We start from the raw sequence: 27,760 nt of genomic DNA, 5'->3' as shown, positions 1-27,760 counted from the left end.
GCTCTTTGCACGTGCACAGCAGCTTGTTTTTTGGGGGGAAGGGGATTCGGAAAAAGTGCACAAAAGGCAAATTGTATGGCATATAAGGAAAAATTTTAAGAATATGAAATTTAAGGGTTGGAGCTCTTATATATAATGCCTTGGCTTATTTTCAAATCAATGTTGCGCGGAAGTTTGTCATTCTTTTTTATGTGGTGAAAAAACTGCATTTTCCCCAAAGGAAGTTCGCGAGATCTCTATCCAGGGTTGGCTTGAGAACGACACCCTTGTCTAAGCTTGCTATTCTGTTAAGTGGCAGTTCAGCTTAAATTATTATTTGTCATTTTTATTTGTATTTTATCTATAAATTTATGGACTAGTAATAATATGATAATTAATGATATAAAATGGTTGGAAAAAAATTTAGAAATCAAGTCATGGAAAAAATGCTTCCTATTAATGAGTCCTAAGCTATTGTTCCTTTTTTTTTCTTCTTCTTTTTTTGTTTGAGGTGTGTGAATGAGTATAGTGGATTATTTGGATAGTTGTTTTTTTTTTGGTCGTTACGGTGACTCTAGTAGCAACTCAGCAAGGAATTATGTATTTTTATTTATACACATATACATATATTTTTTTTTATATTATCAGTATTTCTGGTATATTTAATTTGTGCTATAAACTAGTACTAAAATTTTCTATTTTTTTCTTCTATTCCTGACACGCCCCTAGAACAATTTGGCTTTGCAAGTTCATGGGCAGGCTATAAGATTTAGTTGAAAGACTTTGTTTTTTCATGTATTATATATATATATGCATTTTGTCAAGTTCTATTTTTATTAATAAACTAAATCTAAACAAGGAATTTGAGTGTCCTCGATAAGGGGTGGTGGATACTATGCGAATTTTCACAAGTCAAAATTCGAAATGTGTCCTGCCAACTCGCTCTCCGTCGTCATTATCTAGTTGGTGTGACCTTATAAGTTGTATTAACCAAAATCTTCTGTGGAAGGGTGAACAGCGTCTTTTAAGGCAACCTCTTCTTTTTCTACAGCAGAAATCCCCAAAAGGAGTGGCTTGTTCCCTTCCAATCGAAAGTTTCTCAACATGTTTCTTTCCAGAAAAATTCAAACCTGACAAACTTGATTTTACCTTGAAACTTCATGATAATTAAAATTTATTTTATGAAATTGAATTTTCTTATAACAATTTTAGCTCTGTTTTCGTGTAATTGTATTTTCTTAGTCTGTTAGAAAACCCATCAACTGTCTAAACAACAAAAGCTCCACAGTACTTGCTGTGGAGTCAGTGCTCTGTATCTAAAGAACGAGTTTTGTGCTTCAATTGAGCATTTTATCTTCTTATGCAGTTGGTGTGTTCAGGGAGTCGTAACTTCATCTTTTTGCATAGAAGATCATACTACCATCTCAAAGAGAAATCCATATTCCAATGTTCTTCCTTATCCCCTATTGCTGTTTCAATAATACTGTGCAAAACTATTATTTATCGATCAGTTGGAGGAAAAATATTGCAGCCCTCCCCACTAATTTAAGCTTCAACATGGTATCAGGCACAAAGATGCTTTATCAGTAATTGCAAATGTATTGATTGATGCTATTGCATTTGGTTTTCGATTGGTCGTGAGAGGGTGTACGTAAAGCAAACTTTCGATTTCCTTATTCACATCACAGTGTTCCTCCAATTTGCTAAAAGGGGAATACTTCCTGCAATTATTAGACAACTGAGAAACATCTATTTGATTCTTAATATCTGCATCAGGATTCCTCAATCCAGCAATAATCCTAGCCTACTGTTGCCCATAAAAGATAAATTCGTGTTTTTAAAGGAACGAGGCAGGTGAGTGTCGTGAAGGCTACCCTGTAAAAAAAAAAAAAAATGTGTTTTGAACACACAGGGGAATTGCCTAACTTTTTATTTTATTTTTCAGTGCATCAGTATATCTTATCTCGTATGCTGATAGTATCCCCAACCCAAGTCAGACTTACGAAGGGCATTTCAGTTTTCTTCCTTCTTATTTTATGAATATAATAATTATTTCCTCTAATTAAAAAACAATCTGAGGTTGTTCATTTTAATTGCCATGACGCTTTCTCATCGCAGTTCCCCTTAGTACCTCCATTATGAAACAGTTGACTTCATACCACGCCTAGGTTTCCCTTTTCGACGCCGCACTCGCAGTTTTTGGATTGCCCACATTTCTTGCTGTATACTGCCTCCTATGCTTCAATTGTTCCGAGGAAATGTCGTTTCAACTATTTTTATGTCGCCAGTCTTTATAACGCTGTCGCACAGCCTGATATCTTGTACTTTATGCCTTTCTTGAATATATTGTGTAAAACTGATAAAGCGAGACTATGTTCCACTTTTTTGCGTCTGGCCAAATACTTGTTCCTCACACTACCATCGCCATGGACTTCAATATTGATTAATAAGGAATGTGGTAGACCCAGAAATTGCAGTTTCAAAACTTCGTGAAAAAATGTCCTTTTTTTAATGTAAATATGTCTTCTTCTTTTCTGTTCTTGTGCTTTTTTCATTTTTGCTCCACTCTTTTTATGTTTTGTAAACAGGTTTTCAGACAAAATAAATGAATTAACTGTGTCTGCTTTTTTTCGGAGCCTTTGAAGTTGAGAAATTTTAATTGAAGGCTAAGAAGATTTAAACTGTAAAAATATTACCCATCAATGTAGATCCTTAAAGAGTTTTTAGAACTTTGTTAATTGATTCAGTAGTTGACAAAGTGGTACTCACATTAATAATGGAAAAATTTATGAAAACAAAGAGGTGGGTGAAGAGAAGTTGCTTTATTTACTGAACAAGCTTGTTATGAAATGACATTCACTAAGTGAATGACTTGGAACTTACTTGCCTTTTGCACTAGCTTATTCAGATTCCGTTATTATCCAAAAACAATTAAACTGCATCAAATGGCGAATCTCATCTGAGAGCCTAGACCGATTGAAACTGATAGATAAATAGCTCTGTGATAGGTTAAATTAAATAAAACTGTTCAGATACCTGCTAATCACCCCAAACAAAAAATCAATCGTAGGTACATAATTGGACGTCATTCAACACTAAGCTGTATTGTGATAATGTTTCTACAATCTTTCCAAGATTAATGTACCCTATTCCCTGTTGATTAAGCACTCACCGCTGCCCGCTAAGGAAAAGCCTATCCTCCTGAATATCTTTTAGCATAGATATAATAGCTTTACAATATGCTGATTCTCCTATTGTTCCATTGAAGCGTCGCTATCTAGGAACTGTATCTAAGTGGTAGGAACACCAAAGTCTCCCTCAATCACGTGATTTAGAAAAGTTTTGGCTACATTTATGGATGTGGAATGCGACCGTATCATGCAACAACGGACATACGATCAAAACGAAACTTCGAGAGATAAACAGAAAATTGTGCCGTTTGGTCGTCGCTACTGTTAGGTGAGGAAGATGCGCTAAACTGTCCTTTCTACTCGAATGGCGAGATGACCTTGAACTTGATGAGTGGATTCTTTCTATGGCCGTATTTCGTCAAAAGTGCCTCTTAGTTCAAAGATATCTCGGATTTTCGACATATTCAAGGCTAGATTTTAAGTATCTGTTAGCAATTTTGGAATGCTTCAGAATTTTGTCAAAGCTGGCTGAAGCTTGATGTCATCAGCATAGTGACTAAAGATGTTGAGGCCAGACTGAGGCAAAGGATATTGAAAGAACACAATCATTGAAATAATAGGTGCACCTTGAGTTGCTCAATCCAGCTCATGATCCATCCTTCTTATGAGAGTTCGCAGGACTAGTAGATGCAACATTCGCTTTGATATCTACATAATAGCCAGATATGGTAGTCCTGTGTTACTAGCTAATGCATCATGGTTACTAGCTAGCAGATGATATTATGACACAGGGTTTGGATCTACTGTCAGGAAGCATTTTGTGTGAGCATTACCATCTTTACGTCCTATTTACAGCAAAATAGAGGAGAATAACCTCCAATCAAGTGCAGATCTATGAACGGAGTCATAGCTGTATCAACCAGTTTATGCAAGCTTTGTGAACTATTTCTCATAAAGTTCACAAAGCTTGCATAACTGGCTGCAAGCTTGAACTATTGTTCATAAACGAACTTGAAAAAAATGTTACACACCTCCACATCCATTTGGCTTGTAAACGGTAGTGGACGTGCGGTAACATGGTAATGCTCTGCTTAATGCTTCCTTTACAAGTAGATCACTTGCCTTGGAGTCATGATGTTCGCCGCCCCTTCATCTCCCTGATCCACTCCCTCATGCTCTTAAGGGCTGCTAAAAGAGGATTAAATCTGGCTATTATCAGATATCAAAGGGATATGTATGCTACTCTACTAGTCCTGCTAAGAATCTCTCATAAGAAGGATGGAATGGCATGACCGCTGGATTGAACAACTCAAGGTGCACCTTGTTATTTCAATGATTGTGTTCTTTCAATATCCTTTGCCTCAGTCCTTGGGCCTCAACATCCTCTTAGTCACTTATGCTGATGACATCTTTAAGCTTCAGCCGAACTTTCGACAAAATTTCTGAAGCATTCCAAAAATTGCTAACAGAATACTTAAAATCTAGCCTTGAATACAATGCCGAAAAATCCGAAATAGTCTTTGAACTAAGAAGGCCCACTTCTTGACGATATTTTAGTCTGACATCAAAATCTCAACCAAGCTCTAAACGTAACAGGTAATCTCTAATGTAAATTATACAATAAATATAAAATCGTACTACCCAAATAACAGAACCCCACACTAACCACATATAACCTTCACACGCTTCCATAATCTCTGCTAAGTTTCCTTTTGATCGCTATTTTATGTCAGTTGTTGTAGACACGGTTGCTTTCCCCACATTCTGTACATTGCACCCTTATGGAAGATTCTTAAACACGCTGACAAACTGAAAATATGCTCCACTTTCTTCCGTTTTGCAAATACCTTCTAAGATTTCCAATTTGGACACGCAGTTCAAAGCTCATCAATTGTCTTCATATAGTACCCTACTAGTATCCTATTATAGCTGTTGCTAAACTTATAGAAAAACACAACCAACAGATTTCAAACGATGCTTGGAAACAACTCACATAGTCATAACTGTTTTTCTTCACTTTTTTTGCAAGTGCCTGTGTTCTTCTTTATATTTGTGTTTTTTTTTCTTAATTGTCCTTCGCCCCAGAATGTATAGTGCTTTTTTTCGTAGTGCTCCGTCATTTATATGTATAATATAAAACAAACACATTATATATATATATAATGTACGTATGTTTAAAGTAATTTTTTTTTACAGGATTATTCTAGTGGAGCAATGTTAAGCGGAGAAATCAAGAGGATTTTAATTCAAAAATTAACGCCCATCGTTTTAGACCATCAAACCAGAAAAGAACGTATCACAGAGGACATCGTTAGGGGGTTTATGACTCCTAGACAACTTGTATTTGATTTTTGAATTAGAAAATTTTGTTATTTTATTTATGTCAAATTTTGTGTTCTTTTTTATCCTGCCAATACACCAACTTCAAAGGGATATGTATTTTTAGCACATTATGGTACACACCGCTGTAGACTGTATCAAGGAAACCAGACACGAAACGCGTCAAACAGCTATTTGCAAGAGATAAATGATTGAAAAGCGTGGTTTCTCAATGAGTTTACAATATTTAAACGATTACATTTTGGGGTTTAGGGGGGGGGGGGAAAGGTACCTAGGTTAGGTATTTAATATATGCTATGCTTTACCATACCCACCCCCCCCTAATGTGCAAATATATAGCCCAAATTTGTTTCTAAACTATTATATATGCATCCTATTTTATTGCACTTCATTAGCATTAACCAAACTTGACCTCTTTCGTGTGTACCATATAATGCACAAGTACCATAAAAAGAAATGAACTTTTAGCTGGTACTCACTATTGAAATTTCAAGTCCTTGAAAGTCCATTATCCTTCTTATCCCATCCCTCATAAAGAGTTTTATTCTCATATGGAACATATTATGTTTCTTATCCTTTTCTTTTTTTTGTTGGCAAAAGGGTGACTTGAGTTTCTTAGCCTAACATATACTAAACGAATTCTTTGCGTTTAAAAGAAAAAAAAAAACCAACTAAGCATTGAGCATATTGGTTCTTCCAAGCACTACTTTTCGCCTTTTGAAATACAAGACTCCATAAGCATTAAAAGCCTTTGATTCGAAAAAGCATCAAAATTTGATCATCATCTTTAAACGTGAGAGGGATTCTGTAAAAAAAAAAAAAAAATGATAAAAAAAAAAATCAGATGCTTCCGAGAACTCCATGTCCTCTTTATATCCTCGCTGTGCCACCACTAATGCAGATTTATATACAAAAACCTAAAAAGCAGTCATAATTTACTTACTTATTCATATAAATGTGAAGATATTTAATGTGTCGGATTGTTATCTTTATTATTATTTGTTTTTTAATTAGGCTAGTTTGTAATTTTTATTGCTAGTTTTTAGGCAGAACTTAAAAATATACTGTAAAAAGGACATTTCTCAGGTTTCAAATAATTCTGTTTCAAGTGGTACGAATATTGAACATTTTATATATAATGTGATCGAAACAAATAAAAGCAGTTTACTTCCATTTTGCAGCCGCTTTCCCCTCCCGCACGCATCTTGCAAACCATAAGACACTATTTCTGTTTTTGTAAATGTAATACTAGAAGGAAAATACATTTATTTTCATTAAAATACAAATTTAACACACAAGCCCCAAAATTTTGTCTCTTTTCTTAGTGCTGGAGATTCATTTTATTTTGTTTGAGTTTTTGAATTAATGTATCTGTGAATGTTGAAACTCAAATTTGTTCCAATTACATTTTCTGAAATAAATTTTAATTATTTTTAATCGTAAAAATAAAAAGTTTACTCTGAGGATGTAAATTCCAAGTAAAAAGGCTTTTTTTAGGACTGAACTCTATATTTGTCGGATTTATAATAGTCAATTATATTGTGTGTTATAAAATTCTTTTATAGATATATATCAAAGAGATGTTAGGAGAATAGACGGACAGTCCGTTAAATTAACAGAGTATTTATCTAACACACACACTCATTAAACTGAAATATGAGAATAAAGTCATAGAACACCCACCAACTTTATGCCAAAATTCCTTAGCAATAATACAGAGAGAAATGTTCAAACCGGGACGTCGTTGTTGGGACCGATAATTCTCAGACTTTGAAAATACGCCGGAAATTGAGAGGCAGTCGCATAATATACCAAGATACACTTGAGACGACATTGAAATGTCTGAAGTTGAAGCTGAAGTAGCACCGACATCTGTAGTGTCACAGAGCATGGATTCACTAGCCAGGAAGAAAAAGCAAGCAAAAGCTCCAAAACAAGATAAGGCTCAAAAACCTAAAGGGGATCAAAAGAACAAACCACCCAAAATATACGGAAATGATCACCAAAGATGTCGTCTATCAAAAAGGCTCCCGCCAAGAAAGTGGTATCTAAACAGACAGTAGCCAATAAATAATAGCAAAATTTAGGTAAATAAGATGGGATAATATACTCCCACCCAGCCCTTTACATTTATATGACCTATACCACTCGCAGCTAGTTACTTTCTGTTCAGAAAGACCAAATTATAATAATTTTAATTATATCGTTATAATTCATCATTTTATATCGCATTAATATGCTGTTTAAGACTAAAAAAATTTCTAAAATATTTACTTTTTAACTATAGGGTTATTACGGTCTAAAAAAAACCATCTTCAGGACTAATTGTGACGGCTGGCTCGTAAGGTTCTAGCTTATTAATAAAGTGGCAACGATAATAAACTTACAAATACCTCGTCATAGCCGAATGGGTTGAGCCGTGCCTTCCATTTGGGGTTTATATTGTTCTATTTTTTTTTATATAAAATATATGTTCTGATTGTAGATAGTTTACTAATTGCATATTATCAAATAGTCTTATAAAGTGCAATGGAAAAAGAGAAAAAAAAATACACAAAACTAATATATGCAAAAACAAGTTGTAAAAGGCGGTCACCCATCCCAGACTTTCCCGGGCTTGACGTTTTGTGACTTCAGGAGAGGCCCTTGATTTGTTGATAAAAAGAATTACGGAACTGAAAATACATTGAATACTTATTACAAATTTTCACTAGGGACATTAAAACCTCACATTCTACTCCTGTTTGTAAACAGGGCCTTAGTATCTTCAGATTTAATTTAATATGCCCTTCAATATTCCCTCAGGCCAAAAAATTCATAGGTCAAAAATAAGCTAAAAACATAAGGCACCATACAGCTTAAGAAGTGTGGCTTTCTGTTCAAGGTGTAATTGTCTTTGGCAACCAACGGACTGTATTTTTGTATTTTTACGGATGAAAAGCGTTGTCAGATTCAGCTAATTAGTCTTGCTTATTCATTTTTACGATTCTATGTGCCCTCTAATAACTTCAAAATTTCAAAACAACCCAAAGAAACGTACTAGAAAATCCCGGTTTTCAGGTACAAATAAAGCTAAGATGCGGGGATAGGAATAAATAAGAGGGGTCCAGGGGGCAAAACATGTTTTATCATAATGCATTTTTTCTTTTGATTGATACCGAACACTAGGTTCAAAATATTATTTTTTGAATGCTTTTTATCTTCTAATAAATAGGCCGCTTCTAGATGGTGATATAGTTCTCGTGAATCGGCAGCCAAGTTTGCACAAAGCTTCAATGATGGCACATCGAGTTTGAATTATCCATGATTCGAACTATACACTTCGACTTCATGTTGGTGCCTGTAAGCCGTATAATGCTGATTTTGATGGAGATGAGATTAATATACTTGTGCCGCAAACACTTTCGGCTCAAAATGAAGCTTGAATATTCGGTAAGTCCCGTTTTGAAGGTTTTATATTCTTTTTTACTTACAGTCAAATGAGATGCGTATAAACGTGTTAAAAAAAAAACTTGCGGCTCAAAATGAAGTTTGAGCTTCCTTCTAAAGGCCGTGACTCTTTTTTTCTTATAGTAAAGTGTGATGAGTATATATGTGCTGCAAGCACTTTTGGCTCAAAATGAAGCACGATATTCATCTGGATGATTTTGGGAAATATTTGGGTCCAACCCATTTTATAATTGTTGTAAAACTAGGAATTTTTCGGAGGATATTGTTTGAGGCTCGGAGTGTTCAACGGACATTTTTTTTCCGCCTTTTGCGGGACCACAAGTGTCAAATTCCTTTTTTGAACTGACCGATATTGCGAAAGGGAAGAAATTGCTGTGGGAAAAGCTGTTGATTTCGGAGGCTTGTCCTAAACGTACTGGACCAAATACTCCAATGAATTACCTGAAGGACATGCTTGAACTGATTCAGAGAATGAATACTGGGTCTAATCCTATCCAGCCCGTTTTCGTGATACATTCCCCCCCACAGAGGTTCTTGGGGCACTTCTATCCGGGTTATTAGCGAATATTTATGTAGAACACCTTGCAAATTGCCTTAAATTCATATTTTTTAAAACATATCTATTGGGGGCGTTGCATGGATGATGTAATATCGCTCTGAAATTATGGGGAAAATGAACTTAGGGGTTTTCTCGATCACCTTAATACATATGACCGAAATCTACAGTTTAGCTTAGAAATTGAAATTTCAAATAAATTACCGTTTCTGGATGTATTAATTATTCGTAGCATTGACGAACTGGATTTTACAATTTACAGAAAACCCACACAAAACGACAGATATCTACATTTTAAATACAATCACCCCCCCACAAGCTAAAAGAGCTGTTGTTACCTCTCTTGTCGATTGTACCCTAACATTTGCCCTGAATCTTGCATCACAGATGAACTAAAGTTTATTAGAGACATACTTTTTGGAAACGGTTATCCTATTGTCTTTATTAGTAACTAATTTAAAAAAAAATTCCCACAAAATAAATTTTTCAATAAGAAGCAAAGAACTCCATTAACCCAAAAATGAATAAAAATAGAATCAAATAATCTACCAAGCCACAAATCAGTATCAATAAATAATTGAAACCCAAAACAAACAGAAATTAAAATAAATAACAGTCAAACTCAAAACGAGCAGAAATTAGTATGAGTAGGGTTTTAAACCCCTCAGCTTTCTAAAAGCCAGAATATAATTTGTACTTAAAAAAAAAATTCAAATGAATTTACTGAAAATAATGTGTACTGTCAGTTTAACATACATATGCTGATATTTATTCCTTAAAATCTCAATTAATTTTGATTTCTTAAAGTTATAAAATGAAAACATTTAAAACGATTTTTTTCATATAGTACAAAAATCTTTGCTAGGTTCATAGACATAATTTCCAGAACTTTCAACTACGTTGAACAAAATAATTATCTTAAAATTTTGATTGGATGTGTTTGGGGAAATGGTGGGCGTAAGAGGAGGGTTAGTTGCCCTCCAATCACTTTCGACTATTAAAAGCCCTTTCAATTTGCAATCGAATGAGCCCTTTTTGAAGTTTCTACGACAACACTTTCTATAAAAACCTTATATGCCCCCAAGGCATAACTTACAACCCTTGCCCTGAGGGTTATTGGGGGGATGTCATCCTCAAAGACCTAATTTCCAGAACTTTCAACTACGTTGAACAAAATGGCTATCACAAAATTTTGATTGGATGTGTTTGGGGAAATGGTGGGCGTGAGAGGAGGGTTAGTTGTCCTCCAATCACTTTCTACTATAAAACTAGCCCTTTCAATTTCCAATCGAATGAGCCCTTTTTGAAGTTTCTACGACAAACCTTTCTAAAAAAACCTTATATGCCCCCAGAGCATAACTTACAACCCTTACCCTGAGATCTGTGGAGGGGCTGTCATCCTCAAAGACCTAATTTCCAGAATTCTGAACTACGTTGAACAGAATGGCTATCTCAAAATTTTAATTGGATATGTTTGGAGAAATGGTGGGTGTGAGAGGGGGGTTAGTTGCTCTCCAATCATTATCGACTATTAAAAAGGGTACTAGCCGTTTCAATTTCCAATTGAATGAGCCCTTTTTGAAGTTTCTACGACAACGCTTTCTATAAAAGCCTTATATGCCCCCAGGGCATAACTTACAACCCTTGCCCTGAGGGCTCTGAGGGGGTTATCCTCTTCAAAGACCTAATTCCCAGAACTTTCAACTACGTTGAACAAAACGAATACCTCAAAATTTTGAATTGCATGTGTCTGGGGAAACGGTAGGCGTGACAGGGGGGTTAGTTGCCTTCCAATTACTGTCGAATATTAAAAAGGGCACTTGCCCTTTCAATTTCCAATCAAATGAGTCCTTTTTGAATGTTTTACGACAACGCTTTCTATAAGAACCTTATCTTCCCCAAGGGCGTAATTTACAACCCTTGCCCTGAGGGCTGTGTGGGGGGGGGGGATATCCTCAAAGACCTAGTTTCCAGAACTTTCAACTACGTTGAAAAAAATGGCTATCTCAAAATTTTGATTGGATGTTTTTGGGGAAATGGTGGGCGTGAGAGAAGGGTTAGTTGCCCTCCAATCACTTTCGACTATTAAAAAGGGCACTAGCCCTTTGAATTTCTAATCGAATGAGGCCTTTTCGAAGTTTCTGCGACAACGCTTTCCATAAGAACCTTATATGCCCCCAGGGCATAACTTACAACCCTTGCCCTGATGGCTGTTGGGGGATGTCCTTCTCAAAGACATAATTTCCAGATCTGTCAACTACGTTGAAAAAAATGGTTATCTCAAAGTTTTGATTGGATGTTTTTGGGGAAATGGGTGGCGTGAAAGGGGTGTTAGTTGCCCTACAGTCACTTTCGGCTATTAAAAAAGGCACACGCCCTTCCAATTTCCAATCGAATGAGCCCTTTTCGAAGTAATTACGACAACTCCTATTATACGAAGTGCCCTGGTCTAAAAGAAAGAAACAAACAAACGAAAAAAAAAATCATTGTGCCAACATCGTTCTTTGCTTAGGCAGCGCTATTGCGCTGCCTATAACACAATTAGCCGAAGACTGGCAAGGCACTCCCGTAAAATCAAGGGTCTTTTACCATACGAAGGTCATGCAAAGCCCTCAAATATATTTTACCTTCCATATATTCCAAGTCATTAAAAATTGAATTTTTTTTTTTATCTAGTATTTACCAATAATCTTAAAATCATGAACTTCCTAAACTCTGGTAAATATACAGCCCCAGTTACTCGCCAAAGAGGGGTTTATCAAATACCATGTGACTACCCATCAAAATTTAGAAAAACGCCTACAACAGCACAAAGACGACATAATTAAGGATTTAAATTCTAATAGTACAAATGTTTCTTTTGATTCTGCTTTTAACAGTCATATTTTTGATAATCCTAGCCATAAAGTACTTTTTGAAGAAACTTCCCTTATTAGCTATGATTTAGGCATAAAACAGGTTGTTCGAGAGGGGCAACTGAAATTAGAATCAAAATAAATAGTAATACTTCTTTAAATAGGGATTTGGGGGAATAAAATAAATGAATGAATTTATTACCCATCAATTACAAAACAGATGGAGCACAACAAAAGACAAGAAAAAAACGCAAAAAAACTAATTCTTCTGAAACAAACAAAAAAAAATAACCAAACACAGCAACCAACAGCTTATGCCAACTACTGCTGGAGAATCATAGCCCAGGGATGGGACTTAAGTGTCAAATTATATCGAGTAATCTGCGCTAGGATAGCTTCTTCAGGATTCATGATGCCGTACCGATGCGAAACATATCGATTGCTTGTCCATGGTGGTAAACGCAACAAAAACTTTGCATACTTGTAGTACACTGAACGCAATTTCAGTCTATCTGTAGCCGTAAATATACGCCAGAATGGGCTGAGGTACAAATAATGGGGCACAACCATAGCATTGTACACCCGGGCCAGCAGACGACGGTCAAACTTCCGCTTATTTGCCACAATACGGCTATACGTAAATGAAACCCGCTTCTGGAAATGAGAAAGCAGTAACCGCCGCGTCTCTAGTATTGACCGTCCAATAGGAAGGCCCAGATATACAATGCCACCGGCGAGCCCAACAGTAGAAACACCAAGTGTGATGCTTCGACCAGCATCAGATTTCGAATTAAACAGCAGTACTTCAGACTTGTCGGCATTAAACTGAAGTCCAATCTGAGCATACTCTTGTTGTAGTCGAGTAAAATTATCTTCTAGTCCTTGCAGAAAGCGGCTCAGGTTCAGTACATCGTCCGCATAACCAATCAAAGATAAATCAACACCGCGCAGAATGTAAGTCATAAGTGACTTCGATTGCGGCTTTACGATACTGTTATTAAATGCTGTCGGAAATTCGTTATTAAATGCTGAATATTCACTTAAAGCCTTATATACAAATTCAATTTAAAATGATTTAACTAATTATATCAAAAACCAGTAGACAATTCCACTCAACTTGTTACGGATAGACCTTCTAGGCTGGCTGCCAAAAAGGCAATATTAGCTTTATGAGCTTGTTTGTAAATCTTTTTCTTATTCAATTTGAATGAATTGTCTTTTTACTTCGCTTGATGTACCAGTCCTGGTTGAACTTCCTTGAAAGTAATGATGCTAGGGCTGTTTTGAAAATATTTTAGTTTTAAAAATTGTATTTTAATGTGAGTTCTTTTATATTCATTTTTTCTTCATTTGTTTTGCTGAAGACGGCCCTTGGATATAGGGTCAAAATATTCATTTAAAGTTGCGTTCCACTTATATAAAAATTTGTCCTTTTGTTCTACTTGTTGTTTATCTGCAGTATCACAAGAACAGCTAAGGGTATTAAGCTTAAACTTTTTAGGCATGTTGAGGAGAATTTTATTTATTTTCACAAACATTAATTATCTGTTGATTGCAAAAGACAGTTGCACTTTCAAAGAAAAGTAACATTTTCTTATGCTGTATGAACACGGTAAGCTGCAAATTTACGAAAACTATATCACCATCTATAACCGGCCTATTTATCAGAAGAAAAATAGCCAAATACTTATTTTTGCTGATTTTTTACCCACATTTCTTTTCTTTTTTTTTGGCACCCTTTACTATCAAAACCTGCATAACCGCTTATGGAGGCCTTTATCATTAAAAACTGAATTTATATGGTTTACATAGTTAAGTAAGTTTAATACCACTTAACCAGGTCTAAATAATCAGATTTTGACTGTCCTCAGTAATTTAAGATCTTTAAATAGACCAGAAAAAAATTGTCTCTAGGCAACCGACCTTCGTAGTATTTTGTTATCATTTTTTTTTACATTACTAAGCCAAAAAACGGCATAAAAGCACTATCTTCAGGTAGAAACTAGCCTTGAACTAGATTAAGACCTTAAATAAGTGATCAGTCAAATCAGGGTGGATCAACACGTAGGCTCATTAATAATTCTCTATAGATACAAAGTATGTTTGTATAATTTTTTTTTATTATAGAGGTGACATGAGTAGACTCTTATCACCTCTAATGGGCGACATTAAAACGCTTCGTTAATTTTTTTCGAGTTTTTTATTACTTTTTTGACAATTATACGTATGAGAATAGTTTTTGAAATAAAGCCTTATCTAGCCTAAAAAAAAGCTTCATTGTTCATTGATGTAAAATAACTAACTAAGGAATTTAGACTGCGCCAGGTGTGGACAAACAACAGCCCGCCAGTGCATATTATACTTCCCAAAGGAAAATATCTGATGCATACTGCGATTTGGCGTAAATAGTATCTTTAAGAGCTTTTATTATACTTGGGACTAAGATATTTGAATTTTAAAAGCACTAATATTTGCATTTTGAAACGAATTTCTTTGCTGCTCTTAATTTCCACCTGCTGCGACTTGCGTAAAAGCACGATCCAAACAACACGTTATGTTTCTGGGACTAAATTTACCTTATCTTACAGAAGATGAGTTTCTATCCTTTGGGGACACCCTTTGGGGAAACACCTCATTTTATAGAAGCAGAGTTTGATTCAAGCACCTGTTGCTTTTGAACTTCTATTCTTACTATGAAGAAGTATAAGAAGGGTAATTAATAGCTTATACCATATTAACAATTACACAACCAGCTATTCATTTGATTCCTAATCACGTTTTCTCGCATGCTTTGGAAAATGTCAACACAGGCATATTTGCGTTTTGCCCCAATAGGGCTGGCGCGAAATCGTCCGCAATCCACAAAATTATTGCGGTCTTTAGCACAGCTTCGCATGTGGGAGCTAGAAGCTAGTTAGTGTCTCTGCTGCAGTTTTATGGGTCATTGCCAGAACCAGCATATACTTTAAAAATGTGCTGAAAAACTTTAATCACCATATAAGTCAACAAGCATTTGCAAGCAGCTCATTTGCTTGAAAAAAAAACCTAAAAACAGGCCACTATTGACTGATTGCAATTTGGATATAGTCATCAGAATCCCAATCAGTAAGCTGGTATTATGGTTCAAAAAATTGCCCAACAGGTTGAAGAGTTTTAATTAATTAGTTATTCTCATTAAGTACAGGTGTAATTTGTTGTCAGGCCTTTGCAATACATTGTGAACGTAAAATAAATAATGCAACGTTAAACACAATCATTTATTTATATTTTTTGCAAATTGTAAATAAAGTGTATATAATATATGTGGTTTCTATGAGCAACGAATTTGACCAAGTAGCCATCTGAACAATATTTTTTGAACCACTGTGCTCCGGTAGCGGTCTGACTTAAAACACAAACTAAAATACAACCTACTACAATACAAAACACCAAAACAACTTACAAAATACATAAACATCACTACTAAAATTGTAAGAAAAATTAGCTTAAAGGACAAAAACAAAGTGTAACTCCTTTACAGGGTATTCGTCATATTAACCATTGATTTCATAATTTGACAGTTCATTTCATTTGTTTTCCACACGTTGATTTTGACATTTTGTTTTTCATATTTATTTTTAAAAAGTTTTCTCATTATTGACATTCTTTTTTAAGATATCTCCTTAAATTTTCATTTTTAAACTTTATTTGGCTTTATTTTATATCCTCTTAGCTTTAACCTATCGAAGCGAATAAACGTGTTCAGTTTCTATAAGATATTTTATGCTTACCTAACAACAACTTTTGAAGGGCGTTTTCAACAAATGGTTGCTCCACAAAATCAACAGGATTTCTTATTTTCTGTTTTATTGGTTCAACACTTGTTTGAAGTGCTTTTGAAACATTCTTCTTTGAACCGTCTTCAAACTGCACATAGTGTGCATTTCCTAAAATAAAGTAATAGAAATAACATTAAAAATCCTTACAAATTCCAAATTTTTGACCAATTGGAGTGAAGTTATGGAATGAATGGAAAACGATCATTTTTTTAAAACAAAATCGTGGCGAAAACTGATAAGCTACTAGTCTAACTTACAAAATCCGATTTCGTTCCTTCTCTACTTAGAGGCGCATCGGGCTACAACAGTAGTTTGCCAAAACACATGTCCTAGTCATTCAACCTCAGCTTATTCATCGAAATCCTCACCTACTTTGCCTCCCTCTCTAGGAGCTTGCCAAGGACCATTTTGGGTTTTCCTAACTTGGAAATACAGAGGATGTCCATCATCATTTGTCATAAAGGCAAGCCTTCCATCTATCACCTCTACTATATGCCCGCAAACGTTGATAGTCACTTTCTATTGTCATCAAGAAAGGGGTTATCATCATGCGGTAAATTATGATAAATATGTTGTTCCTCTTTCTCTCAGTTGAATGTATATTCAAAATTGACCTTAGGCAATTACTGTCGAAGGCTTGGAGTCATCTTTTTAACTACGCATCAATGCTACATGTTCTGCAGTCGTATGTAAGGAGGTGAAGGACATTACCGTTTGTGTTTTAAATTCTTGAAATATTTATTATTTCTTCAACTATTTCGAAGAAAACTGAAAGCAGAGCCATCCAATGCCGTTTGGCAAAGAATTTTCTGTTGGAATTGGCATCTTGCATAAGAATGCTGCCCTGCTATTTCAATTCTCTTACTTCTTCAATTTCTGCACTGTTGACCAAAAGTCTGTGAGTTATATGAGTAATAACCGCATTGGACATTAACTTAGCTTTATTAGCAGTTATACCAACTCCAACAGCATTTACCATACGTCAAGTTCATTTTCTTTGTGTTGTATGTCTTCTGGGTAGTGGGCGACAAGAGCAATATCATCAGTGCAGTCCTAATCATTGATTTCTTTCTGTGGGCTTAATTGTAGATTGTCCTTAAGATTGCTTCACAAAGAAAACAATCTACCCTTTATAGTGAACAATGAAGGTGAAAAATGGAGCGCTGCCTTACACCTGACTGAACAGAGAACCACTCCGTTTAGTCACCTCCTATCTGTACTGCGTATACAATATAATGCTTTGGTAGGATCTTTTTCCTACCATAACTGCAGATAACCTGCTTTCCATTTAGCTCTTGATGATTGGTCAAAAAGGGACAATCTTCGGCAATCTGTCATCATTCATTTCTAGAACTTGCCCAAGCCATCTCAACCTTTCTCTCATTATAGCCTTAGAAAGCAGGATGGAACCGCATTTTTCGTACAGCCTACTGTTTAAAATGTGGTCAGTCACCTGCATACCCAGAACAATCCGTCCGCAATTTTTCTTGAATATTTCAACTAAAATTTCTTTTTAGGAAAGGTCCCATTACTGACGGGCTTATGCAGAGAAACATCCAATGGGCAGCCACAATATAAATTTGACGTTATTGCGCAGAGATTGCATGACAGCCGTATAATTAATGTAGTTGGCTTTGTAAGTATTTTGAAACATTTGTTCTAGAAAAAGATCCTCCTACTTCCTCCACTTATTCTCGCCTTCGAATATTATTAAGAAGATCTGTACATCTTGCAAATATTCATCTTGTATTGTGTAAAGATATTCATGCAAATATACATCTTGCAAATATTAACCCTCCTAGCATTTGAGAGTTTAACCGTCTTTCAATTTTTTGCAGGAAAAATTAAAGAAACAAAGTTTTATTTTTGTTTCAAATGAAATTAAAGAGTGACATTAAAATTAAAATGTACTGAATTTACACCTATAGTTCTAGACATATTCCCTATATAATTCCCGTGCATGCAAAATTGCGCAGCCAGAGGGAAAGCACGACGAACAAAAAGAAGACAAAAAAATTTTCTATTTAATTTAAATAACATACTTTTCTAAGGAAGCTTATTTAATCTAACTTAAAGCAAGAGTTGATAAGACCTGACTAACGTGTCATTTTCTATGAGCAAATATTGAATAATCGTTAGTACCAGATAGTTCTTCCATCTTCCAGACCAAGCCTGATTTCTACGTTCGAAATTAAATTTAGATACAACGCTAGTACAACTTTGAGTCCAAAATTTTGTAGCAATTTTGAAGTTGCTGTTTCTTGTGGGCCTTTTTGCCTTTTAATTAGAGGGCTGATTGCTAAAATTTTATGAAAAAATAAATAGAGCAGAAATAGACGTAAATAGTTTGGTTCATGCTTAGGGTATGAACAAGGAAAGGGAATTTTCGATAAATTATTTTACTGAACGACCTGCACTCGAATGAGGGTTATTATTACGAGATTCCTCGTTACTAAAGGATAGCAGTCAAAAGCAAACAAAACATCCATAGAATAACCAGACACTGCGTTTTTTGGTGGTTTAGCCCCCCTTCCTAATTTTGTTTTTGCATTTAAAAGAAAGCGGCAGAAAGCCAAAAATAATCCATAGAATAATCCAGACTGACAGCTGTTCGATAATTGCAAACATTGAACCAAAAAAATAACATAGAACACATACAAAACAATTAAAAATATGTCTAGTGGTTTTATTGTTAGGCTTGAAACACGTGATCTGTTCATAGTAAGTAATGATTTACTATGGAGTAAATAACGATTTACTAAATAATAATAATGATAATTATGTGAATAATAGTAAACAATAAAAAAAGTAAATAATAATAACCAATTATATACAGTTATTGTTACTTGTATGATCTATGCCCTACCTAATATTTTTCTAATTTTGTTCTTCTGACGCTCATACCTAATGAAATAAACGTATGTCAAAAAAATTCAGCACAAACTGGGCTCATTTTGCTTAAAAAAAAAAAAAAAAAAAAACTCAAAATCTGTAAATTTTAGTCTTTATTGACAACTTCCATTGCCAGATTCAGGAACACGTCAATGAAGACAGATGGAATTTTCCCGAATCTTGTATTATCGTTAATGTCAAAAACTAGATACGGGAACGTGGGCATATTAAAAAAAAAACACAGGTAAGCGTGGAAAAAGCAAAATGAACTAAAAGACTGGCTGAAGCTTATTGATAGTGACGCTAATTCAACATACTGCCCAGTAAGAGAGCCGGTTGTTTTGTTAGTTACTTTTAGCTTAGTGTGAGACAAGACAAAGTGAAGTTACACAATAGATGGAAAATATATAATTTGGGCAATATTATTGCACATTAAGGGGTTGGGGGTAAAGTATTGGACAATGTGAAGTTAGAAAACGGTTCTTACTACATAATATGCAGAATAATTGCACCTAACACATTAGGCATGCAGACCCACTATACTTTATCTCTCCTTCCCCTTTAATGTGCCAATATATAGCCCAAATTAATTTCTAAAGTATCATATTTTTGTCATACTTTGTTATTTGTTGAGTTATTTAAACAACAATATGCTTGGCACCCTAATCATTTAGCATATTGATCATTCAACAAATACTAACCCTGTTTGTACTGCTGTTTCTCAGTGAAAGAATTATGTTTTTCTAGATTAATGCAAGAAGTAAGCAGATGTGTAATTTCGCAAATCTTGATGATGAGTACAACACCAGACCCTTTCTGGATATTCATAAATAGGTATTTTCATTTTTTTTTTTTTTTTATCTAATGCAAACTTTAGAGTCGGTTGGTCAACAAGGATAACTTTTGGTAATCTGGCATACTTCATCTCCTGAACAAGTCCTAAGCATATTATAGATTCTTTCATTACAACCCTAGAAAGCAGAATTGAACCACATTTTACCTTTAAGGGGATCATTCTTTTCAGAATAAAATTTTACAAAAGTTTATAATAAAATATAGTAGCAGAAGTAGTTGCCAACTACTTCTTGTCTCCAGAAGGAAGTGTTACTTGGCAGAAATATCATGTGCTCCAAAGTTCCTTCTAAAGCAGCCACCTTTTTATCTTCATTTTTTTTTCAAAGTTTCCTTGGTGAGAAAATAATCTTAATAAGATTCTTGTCAGTGTTCATATTTTCTTTAATATCTTTCTTTTTTTATTGTCTTTTATCCATCTCTCTGAACTCAAAAGCAAATTCTCACCATTATTATTTTGAATTTCACTTTTTATTTCTCTCTGATGTCAATGACCCATCATTAAACTAAAAATAAATGGTTCCAATTCACTCCTATCCTATCCCTTTCAATCCTACAAACTTTCCTTAAAAAAATCATTTTCAAATGTTCTCATGTTTTTTTCCTTAGGCATTCCTTTTAATCCATTTTATCAAATTGGATAAAGAAATTGTAACATGATTAAACTTTAATTACCATAATAAAAAATTAACTAATTAATTCATTTAATTAACCAAAAGGTGTAGACCTATTAGGGTGCCATTGTTAGGAAACTATTAGTGTATTATTAAGCATATTTTTCATTATTTCTCAAACTTGTTTAGTCAAACTAATTTAGTCATTATTTTATAGTCACTTAAATATACCAAAGTAGATTAGATCTTAATTGAAATTTACTCTGAATTACATTTCTATGTTTCTGTTGACATAAAGTTGAGAAAATTTCAACTGTGATTCCTATGTAATTCTCTCATGTAAAGGAGTGCATAATTTGCTTAAGTTTGACCATAAGCTTTGTAACAATCTGTAAAATAATCTGAAGGGAAAATGCAAGCCAAATTTTTGGTCTGAAAGGCTCTTAACATATCTTCTGCTTAAATGAAGTGCAAGAAAACTGTTTTCAGTCTCACAACTTTGCATAATTCCAATCTATGAGGTTTCAAGGATCTGTAAATGCATTTTCTAAGTTTAGAAAAAACCCACTGATATGGCTTAAAATTCTACTCAAAAATTAGACATTGCTGTTCATATTATTGACTTACAAATAAAGTAAACTTATCACTTGATGCCTTTTTTATCCTCTTTCCAAATATAATAATCATTTTTGTCAGAAATGAATTTTTCAAATTTTTCACAGTTCATATTATTGACTTACAAATAAAGTGAACATACTGCTCAATGCCTTTTTTAATGCTCTTTATGAATATAATAATTGGTTCCATTGCAATTTCATACTTACCCATCCCCATCCCCCTAAATTTGAAATTGCAATTGAAGCGATCATTGTATTCATAAAGAGCATAAAAAAGGCATCAAGTGGTCCTTACCCCTTGAAGTAATTATTTTACCAGAGTCTTGGTATGTTTCCTGTCAAAATAGACTTTTAAGAGGAAAAAGAGTATAATTGAATTTTATGAACAGCCTACTTACATAACCTGAACAAATTGTTCTGTTTCTGATTTTATGTCTTTCCTCTGCATTTTAAAGAAATATTTAACTAAGAATTCTTGGGTACTTTACTATTTGAATAGCAATTCTTGACTGGCAGGCATGGCAGCCCAAAAACAGAGGGGTGGGATTTAATCACATAATGTCATTTCCAGGAACAAAGAATCATCCCCTGTTTTTCAGATGGAAAACATTTCATGACATTGATTGAAGAGATTTCCAGTTCAATAATGATTAATTTAAAGCTGTACTTAAAAAACAATAGAAAATGAAAAATTGTCAGAAAATAAATAAATGCCATGTTTGTATTAATTAAGGCTGAAGTAGCTTTACAATGCTTATTCATAGACAACAATTTTGGAAGTTACCCTTAGTTACATAAAAAATATCCTATTAACCAGGGTGGTCTATGGAATAAGGGGGGGGGGATACATTACCATTATTAGAGTTGAGGCATGATCTGGATTAAAGGAAAATGCTGGGTAAATTTTTTGTAGTTCACATTATTGACTTATGAATAAAGTGAACATACCATTTGATGCCTTTTTTTTGCTCTTTCCAAATACAATAATCATTTTTGTTGAAAATGAATTTTACCCCCACCCATATATATACCAATTCAGGGTATATATTTGCACATTAGGGGGGGGGGCAAATTTTATTTCTGATGTAAATGAGAGATAAGTTTAAACTTTACCCTGCCCCTAATGTGCAAATATATACCCTGAATTGGTAAATATAAATTTTCAAATATAATATTTTCATCATTTTCACATATAAAAATTTTCAAAGAGGCATCAAGTGGTATGTTTGCTACTGTCATAAGTCAATAATATGAATAACAAAAATTTTAACTGTTTTTAGCCCTGGACTTAAAAAAAGAAGTTCGATTTTTCCTACCCTAGCCCTTTCCCAAAATAGCAAAAATTAGCTAAACTAGAATTTTACCTATTTGGAAAGAGCATAGCCTAAAGGGCTTACCTACATATGACAACATTACAAAAATTTTTCTTTATATCTGAGCAATAGAATATCATCATTTACTCTTATATAGAATGCAGTATAAAGTCAAACAGAAGACAATATCATGCTTTCTCTATTATGTAGAATAATAAAAAGTCATACAAATGACTTTTCATACCTCATGCTATTACAGAGCAAGCAAAAATAAAATCATACAGAAGACTTTTTATACTCATGCTATTATAGAGCAAGCAAAAATAAAGTCATACAGATGACCTTTCATATATATCAATATTATAGAGAAAGCATGAATAAAGTCATGCAGATGATTTTTTATACATCACACTATTATAGAGCAAACATGAATAAAGTAATGCAGATGATATTTCATAACTTGTACTATTATATAGCAAACATGAATAAATACCAGTTCTATTTAAACATTTGCATCTCAATTACTCAGACTATCTGTCTTGGCTTTTTCTATATTTAGCCATGTCTTGATGCCTACTGCAAAATACTTGATTTTCAATTCAAAATCTCCAGAATATTAGGAGGTATATAAAGTTATATGTAAGACTTTAGTTGTGTTTGCTCTACAATAGTGAGGTATAAAAAGTCTTAAGACTTCATTTTTGTTTGCTCTATAATAACAGGAGGTATAAAAAGTCATCTGTATGACTTTTTTTAGGCTGCTCTATAAATAAAATCATGTCGGCCTAGAGAAAAAGACCTTTTTTTGGGAAAGATCACTTTTCTTTGGCATTCCAGAAAAATAGCAATGGGTTTCTGGACCACCCTTATTTTACTACAGCATGATGCAATGTGAGGGCAGTAACAAGAACTCAGCTTTCTTGGTCAATTTTCACCAATAATTTGTCAGCATAAATTAAAATTGTAGTCTGTCTTGATAAGCAATTAAAAAGATATATTATATGGTACTGGTGCATTATGTAGGCATGTCTAAAAGTCCAGTTTGGTTAATGCTAATGAAATAAAATAAATTGGATGAATATATAACAGTTTATAAACAAATTTGGGCTATTAGAGGGGGGAGGGATAAAGCATAGTATATATTAAGTACATAAACCAGCCTAACTTAGGTACCTTTTCCCCCCTCCCCTAAACCCCCAAAAACAACAGTTTAAATATCATAAAACACAATGATAACCATGCTTTGCATTGCATTTCTTTATAGTGGTCTCTTGCAATTAACCTGTCTGGTGGTTTTTTTGTGACTGGTTTCCTTGTATGATATAAAAAAGTGACTATATAATGCACCAGTACTGATTATACTTAATATTTGAGATTTATTGAATAAATATCAAGCAATAAAAATTACAACTTTAGCATCAGAAGAAAGTCAGCTTTCTGTTCATTTGTGAATAACACTGAAACACTAAAAGAATATATACATCAAAAAAGACTAATTGGTATTTCCAAAAAGAGGTCCTTGTAGGTAAGTCAATAAACTAATAATTTCAAGTGTTGGATAGATTTTTAGCTTTTCTCTGATATATACAATTCTTCTTAATTCCTCTCTCAATTGGATATTGTTTTTTTACACGTATCTTATGGCTATATGAAGAAAGGCATAAAAAGTCATATATAGAACTTTATTCATGTTTACTCTATAATAGTATGATGTATAAAAGCCATCTGTATGACTATTTATGTTTGCTTTATAATACCAGGAGGCATAAAGTCATCTATATGACTTTATTTAGGATGCTCTGTAAATGAAATTGTTTAGGCTTAGGCTATAAAAAGCCATGTGTATGACATTTAATTGTTTTCTCTATGTATTATTGGGGTAATATAATTTCTTATGAATGGCATTTTAGTGGTTCATATATTAAATAAAAAAAACAAAAATCTTCTGTATAATTTTATTCATACTTCTCTATAATAATATGATGTTTAAAGTCATAGACTACAGAAGACTTTATATCACTCTCCATGTTTAAAGGAAACATAATTAGGCTATGTCTCTTGTTTGACTTTATAGTGCTTTCTATATAAGAGTAAATGATAATATTTGTTGCTTAGAGTATAAACAACCAATGACTTTAATAGTCACATGGCTCACCCACCTAAATAGGGTATTGAGTGGAAGCCTAGGGTAAAAGACCTCTTTTTGGGAAAGACCACTTTTCTTTGGCATTCCAGAAAAATAGCAATGGGTTTTTGGACCACTCCTTTTTACTACAACATGAAGCAATGTGAGGGCAGTAACAAGGACCCTGCCTTTTTGGTCAAATTTTCACCAATGATTTGTCAGCATAAATTGAAAATGTGGTCTCTGTTTTGAAAAGCAAAATTATATTTAAATATTTGTAATTTATAGAATAAATATCAAGCACTAAAAGTTACATTTTTAGAATCAGAAGAAAATCAGCTTTCTGTCAATATATGAATAAAACTGAAACACTAAAAGGATATTTACATGAAAATAGGGTAATTGTTTAGCCTTTGCCCCCTCATAAGTAGACATGTTAAGAAAACAATTCTTACTTTAAAATATGTATAATGATCCTATTTCTTATATTATCCAAGGGTAGAACCTTTATCATCAAGTCTCTCCTCTAGAAATCCTCAAAACTGAGAAAGTTTCCAAATATCACCACGTTTTGAATTCAATGCTTAAGTCTTTTGAAATTGCTGCTGTAAACTGCTGCCAAATAAGTTGTTTTATAGATGGCATTTAGCACGTGCTTAACACATGTGTCAAAAAATCTGTTTAAAGAAAAAGTAGTGGTATATTGAGATTATAGAAATTGTGAATTCTGTTATAAATCATGCCATTAACAAAAAATTTATACATATACCAAACTTAACCTAACCTAGGTTAGGTAAATTAATCACCTCTTCAATTCCCTCTGATTGTGAAACTGCTAGATCATCCTAGAATCAAAAAAGGTAATTTTTATATTATTTCATTTCTTTTCATAACCTAACCTAACCAAACCACTGCTACTAATATTTTGTATTTGCACCACTGCTATTCTCCCATCACCACTGCTATTTGCCCTTCCCCACTGCTATTTAAAAATAAAAATAAAATAAAAAGACCAGCATGAACGCTATCTATGAAAGAACTTATTAGGTGGCAATTTAAAAAGACTTAAGCATTGAATTGAAAGCGTGGTGATATTTGCAAACTTTTTCTCTTTTGAAGATTTTTAGAGGAAAGACTTGATGATGAAGGTTCTCCCCTTGGATAATATAAGAACTAGGGTCATTATACATATTTTAAAGTAAGAATTGTTTTCTTAACATGTCTACTTATGAGGGGGCAAAGGCTAAACAATTACCGAAAATAGGATAATTGGTATTTCCAAAGAGGTCCCTGCAGGTAAGTCAATAAACTAATAGCCTACGCTAGTTTCAAGCAGTTGATCTTAAATAATCTGAATAGGCTAATAACCATATTGATGCAAAGCTTAGACTTTTAGCTATTAATTAATATACCCAATCCTTCTCAATTCCTCTTTGGTAACAAGATGTGAGGGTTTTATTTTAACATAGCCTAATTTTACTCAATTGGATAACCTACTGGTTTTTTACCCCATGTTCACCTAGTTAGAAGATCAGTAATAGAAACTTGTCCAAATTTGCCCAATTTTATTGATGCACCTTAAAGAATGATATTGGGCCTAGTATGTTTTAAAATGGCCTAGGCGACTTTAAGTAGCCTAGTCTAGTTTTCAGAATTTTATGGAGGCTAACCTAATACTTCTTTCAGGAGAATGTATACAAATTTACCATTACCTTCTTGTACCAATTCTATCTATAATATTTTTGTTTAAAAAAAGATCATCATATGATAAACCTCTTTTTTCGCCCATTTTCTGTAGTCAGACAACAGTAAACTTTATTTCTTGAATAAAAGGTGAAAGTGATGAAATGATTTTCTTGCGTATTCTCTTTGGATTCTTTTCGTACAGGCCGAAACAACTACAGCCTTCAAATATTTTTTTTTTTTTTTACTTATTCACATTGTGCATCATACCTTCCGGCTATTACATAAAAAAATATGTTTTTTCAACTGAAAGTAAGAAGCATTATTAAAACTCAAAACAAACTGAAATTATTCCGCATATCAAAAGGTTGCCCCCCTCCTCAATTCCTTGCTGTTCTATGAAGGTCTAAATCGGGTCAAAACTCGGCAAATTTTCCTTGTATGAAGGTCTAAATCGGGTCAAAGCTTGGCAAATTGCTGTTGTAGTATTTTGGGAAATTTTACTGTTTATTCCAAAGTCTCAAACTTCTCTCCCAATTTTTCACATGTTTGTTAAAAATTTTATTATTTATTCTGAAATTTTTCCCATTGAAAAGTTTGAGAATTTGGAATAAACATTGAAATTTTCCCAAAATTCTACAACAAAAATTTGCCGAGTTTTGAACCGATTTGGACCTTCATACTCTTCACGCTAAAGCTTTTAGCGCTTCAAAAGAAGACTCCTATTTTAATTAAACGGCCCTTGTGTATCAAGATTTGCCCTTACGAAATTGGAGCAAACACTCAAACTTTAGTGCAAACAGCAAGGCATTGAAGAAGGGGACAACCCCTTCATATATGAAACATTTTTTGTTTGTTTGGAATTTTAATATTTTTCCCTTTTTTCAGTTGAAAAACTTATTTTTTATCTAATTTCTGATTGTTTTTTAAATAATCCCGAAATATTTGCTCACCTTCCACGAAAAATTCCCTCCGCTCACATTCCCAAATTCTCCCCATGGAAACCCACGCCAAGATCAAAGCCCCCCCCCCCCCTCCATAAAATAAGTCCGTATACATGCTAGTAACAAATACTATGCGTAAACAAAGGGCACATTTCATTATTTAAAGATCTATCCCAAGGCGCTGTGGGGGGTCACGTTATTTTCAAAGGCATATTCTTTGACCTCTCAACTATGTTGAGAAAAATGGTCATTTCTAAAAATCTTCATCAGACAATTTTGGGTAAAAAAGGGGCGTGGGAGAAGGGCTAGTTGCCCTCCAATATTTTGCTCGCTTAAAAAGGGTGGTAGAATTTTAATTTTTGTTCGAGTGAACCTTCTCACAATATTCTAGGACCATTGGCTCAATATGATCATCCCTGGAAAAAAAACAAATCATGTATCCATGATTTGCCGCGTGTTGTCAAAAATTCAACCTTAAAAATTCGATGTTTTGTCATCACATATGTCTGTCACAAGTGGATATCCGAAAGGCAGTTGTCTTTGGCCAGTATTCTTCTGTGTTATTATCAATGATTTGCCGCGTGTTGTTAA

The 27,760-nt window shown here is 33.9% G+C and overlaps 1 protein-coding gene and 1 long non-coding RNA gene across 5 annotated transcripts in view; one reads left to right on the top strand and one right to left on the bottom strand.

The window, feature by feature from the left end:
• TrpRS (Tryptophanyl-tRNA synthetase) overlaps window positions 1-5,543 on the top strand; it is a 57,601-nt gene extending 52,058 nt beyond the window's left edge. For all 3 annotated transcript variants that reach the window (XM_089086219.1, XM_089086220.1, XM_089086221.1), the window contains exon 8: window positions 5,307-5,543. In XM_089086219.1, the coding sequence (XP_088942345.1) occupies window positions 5,307-5,465 (159 nt within the window). In that variant the 3' untranslated portion in view covers window positions 5,466-5,543. The remainder of the gene's footprint in view (window positions 1-5,306) is intronic.
• The window catches only part of LOC148954311 (uncharacterized), a 47,329-nt gene extending 20,986 nt beyond the window's left edge, over window positions 1-26,343 (bottom strand). Inside the window, exons 1-3 of one of the 2 annotated variants that reach the window (XR_016141503.1) lie at window positions 26,255-26,343; window positions 16,082-16,237; window positions 8,070-8,125 (exon numbers count right to left, since the gene is read on the bottom strand). This is a non-coding gene — a long non-coding RNA (uncharacterized LOC148954311). Of the gene's footprint in view, window positions 1-8,069; window positions 8,126-16,081; window positions 16,238-26,254 lie in introns of those variants that run through there. The other variant, XR_016141504.1, reaches the window with a different exon arrangement.
• Between the last annotated feature and the right edge of the window lie 1,417 nt (window positions 26,344-27,760).

Source organism: Artemia sp. Qi Xiang Cuo, chromosome 3, assembly GCF_049724085.1.
Source record: "Artemia sp. Qi Xiang Cuo chromosome 3, ASM4972408v1, whole genome shotgun sequence".
Classification (NCBI taxonomy): domain Eukaryota; kingdom Metazoa; phylum Arthropoda; class Branchiopoda; order Anostraca; family Artemiidae; genus Artemia; species Artemia sp. Qi Xiang Cuo.
This window is presented reverse-complemented; position numbering and strand designations above follow the sequence as displayed.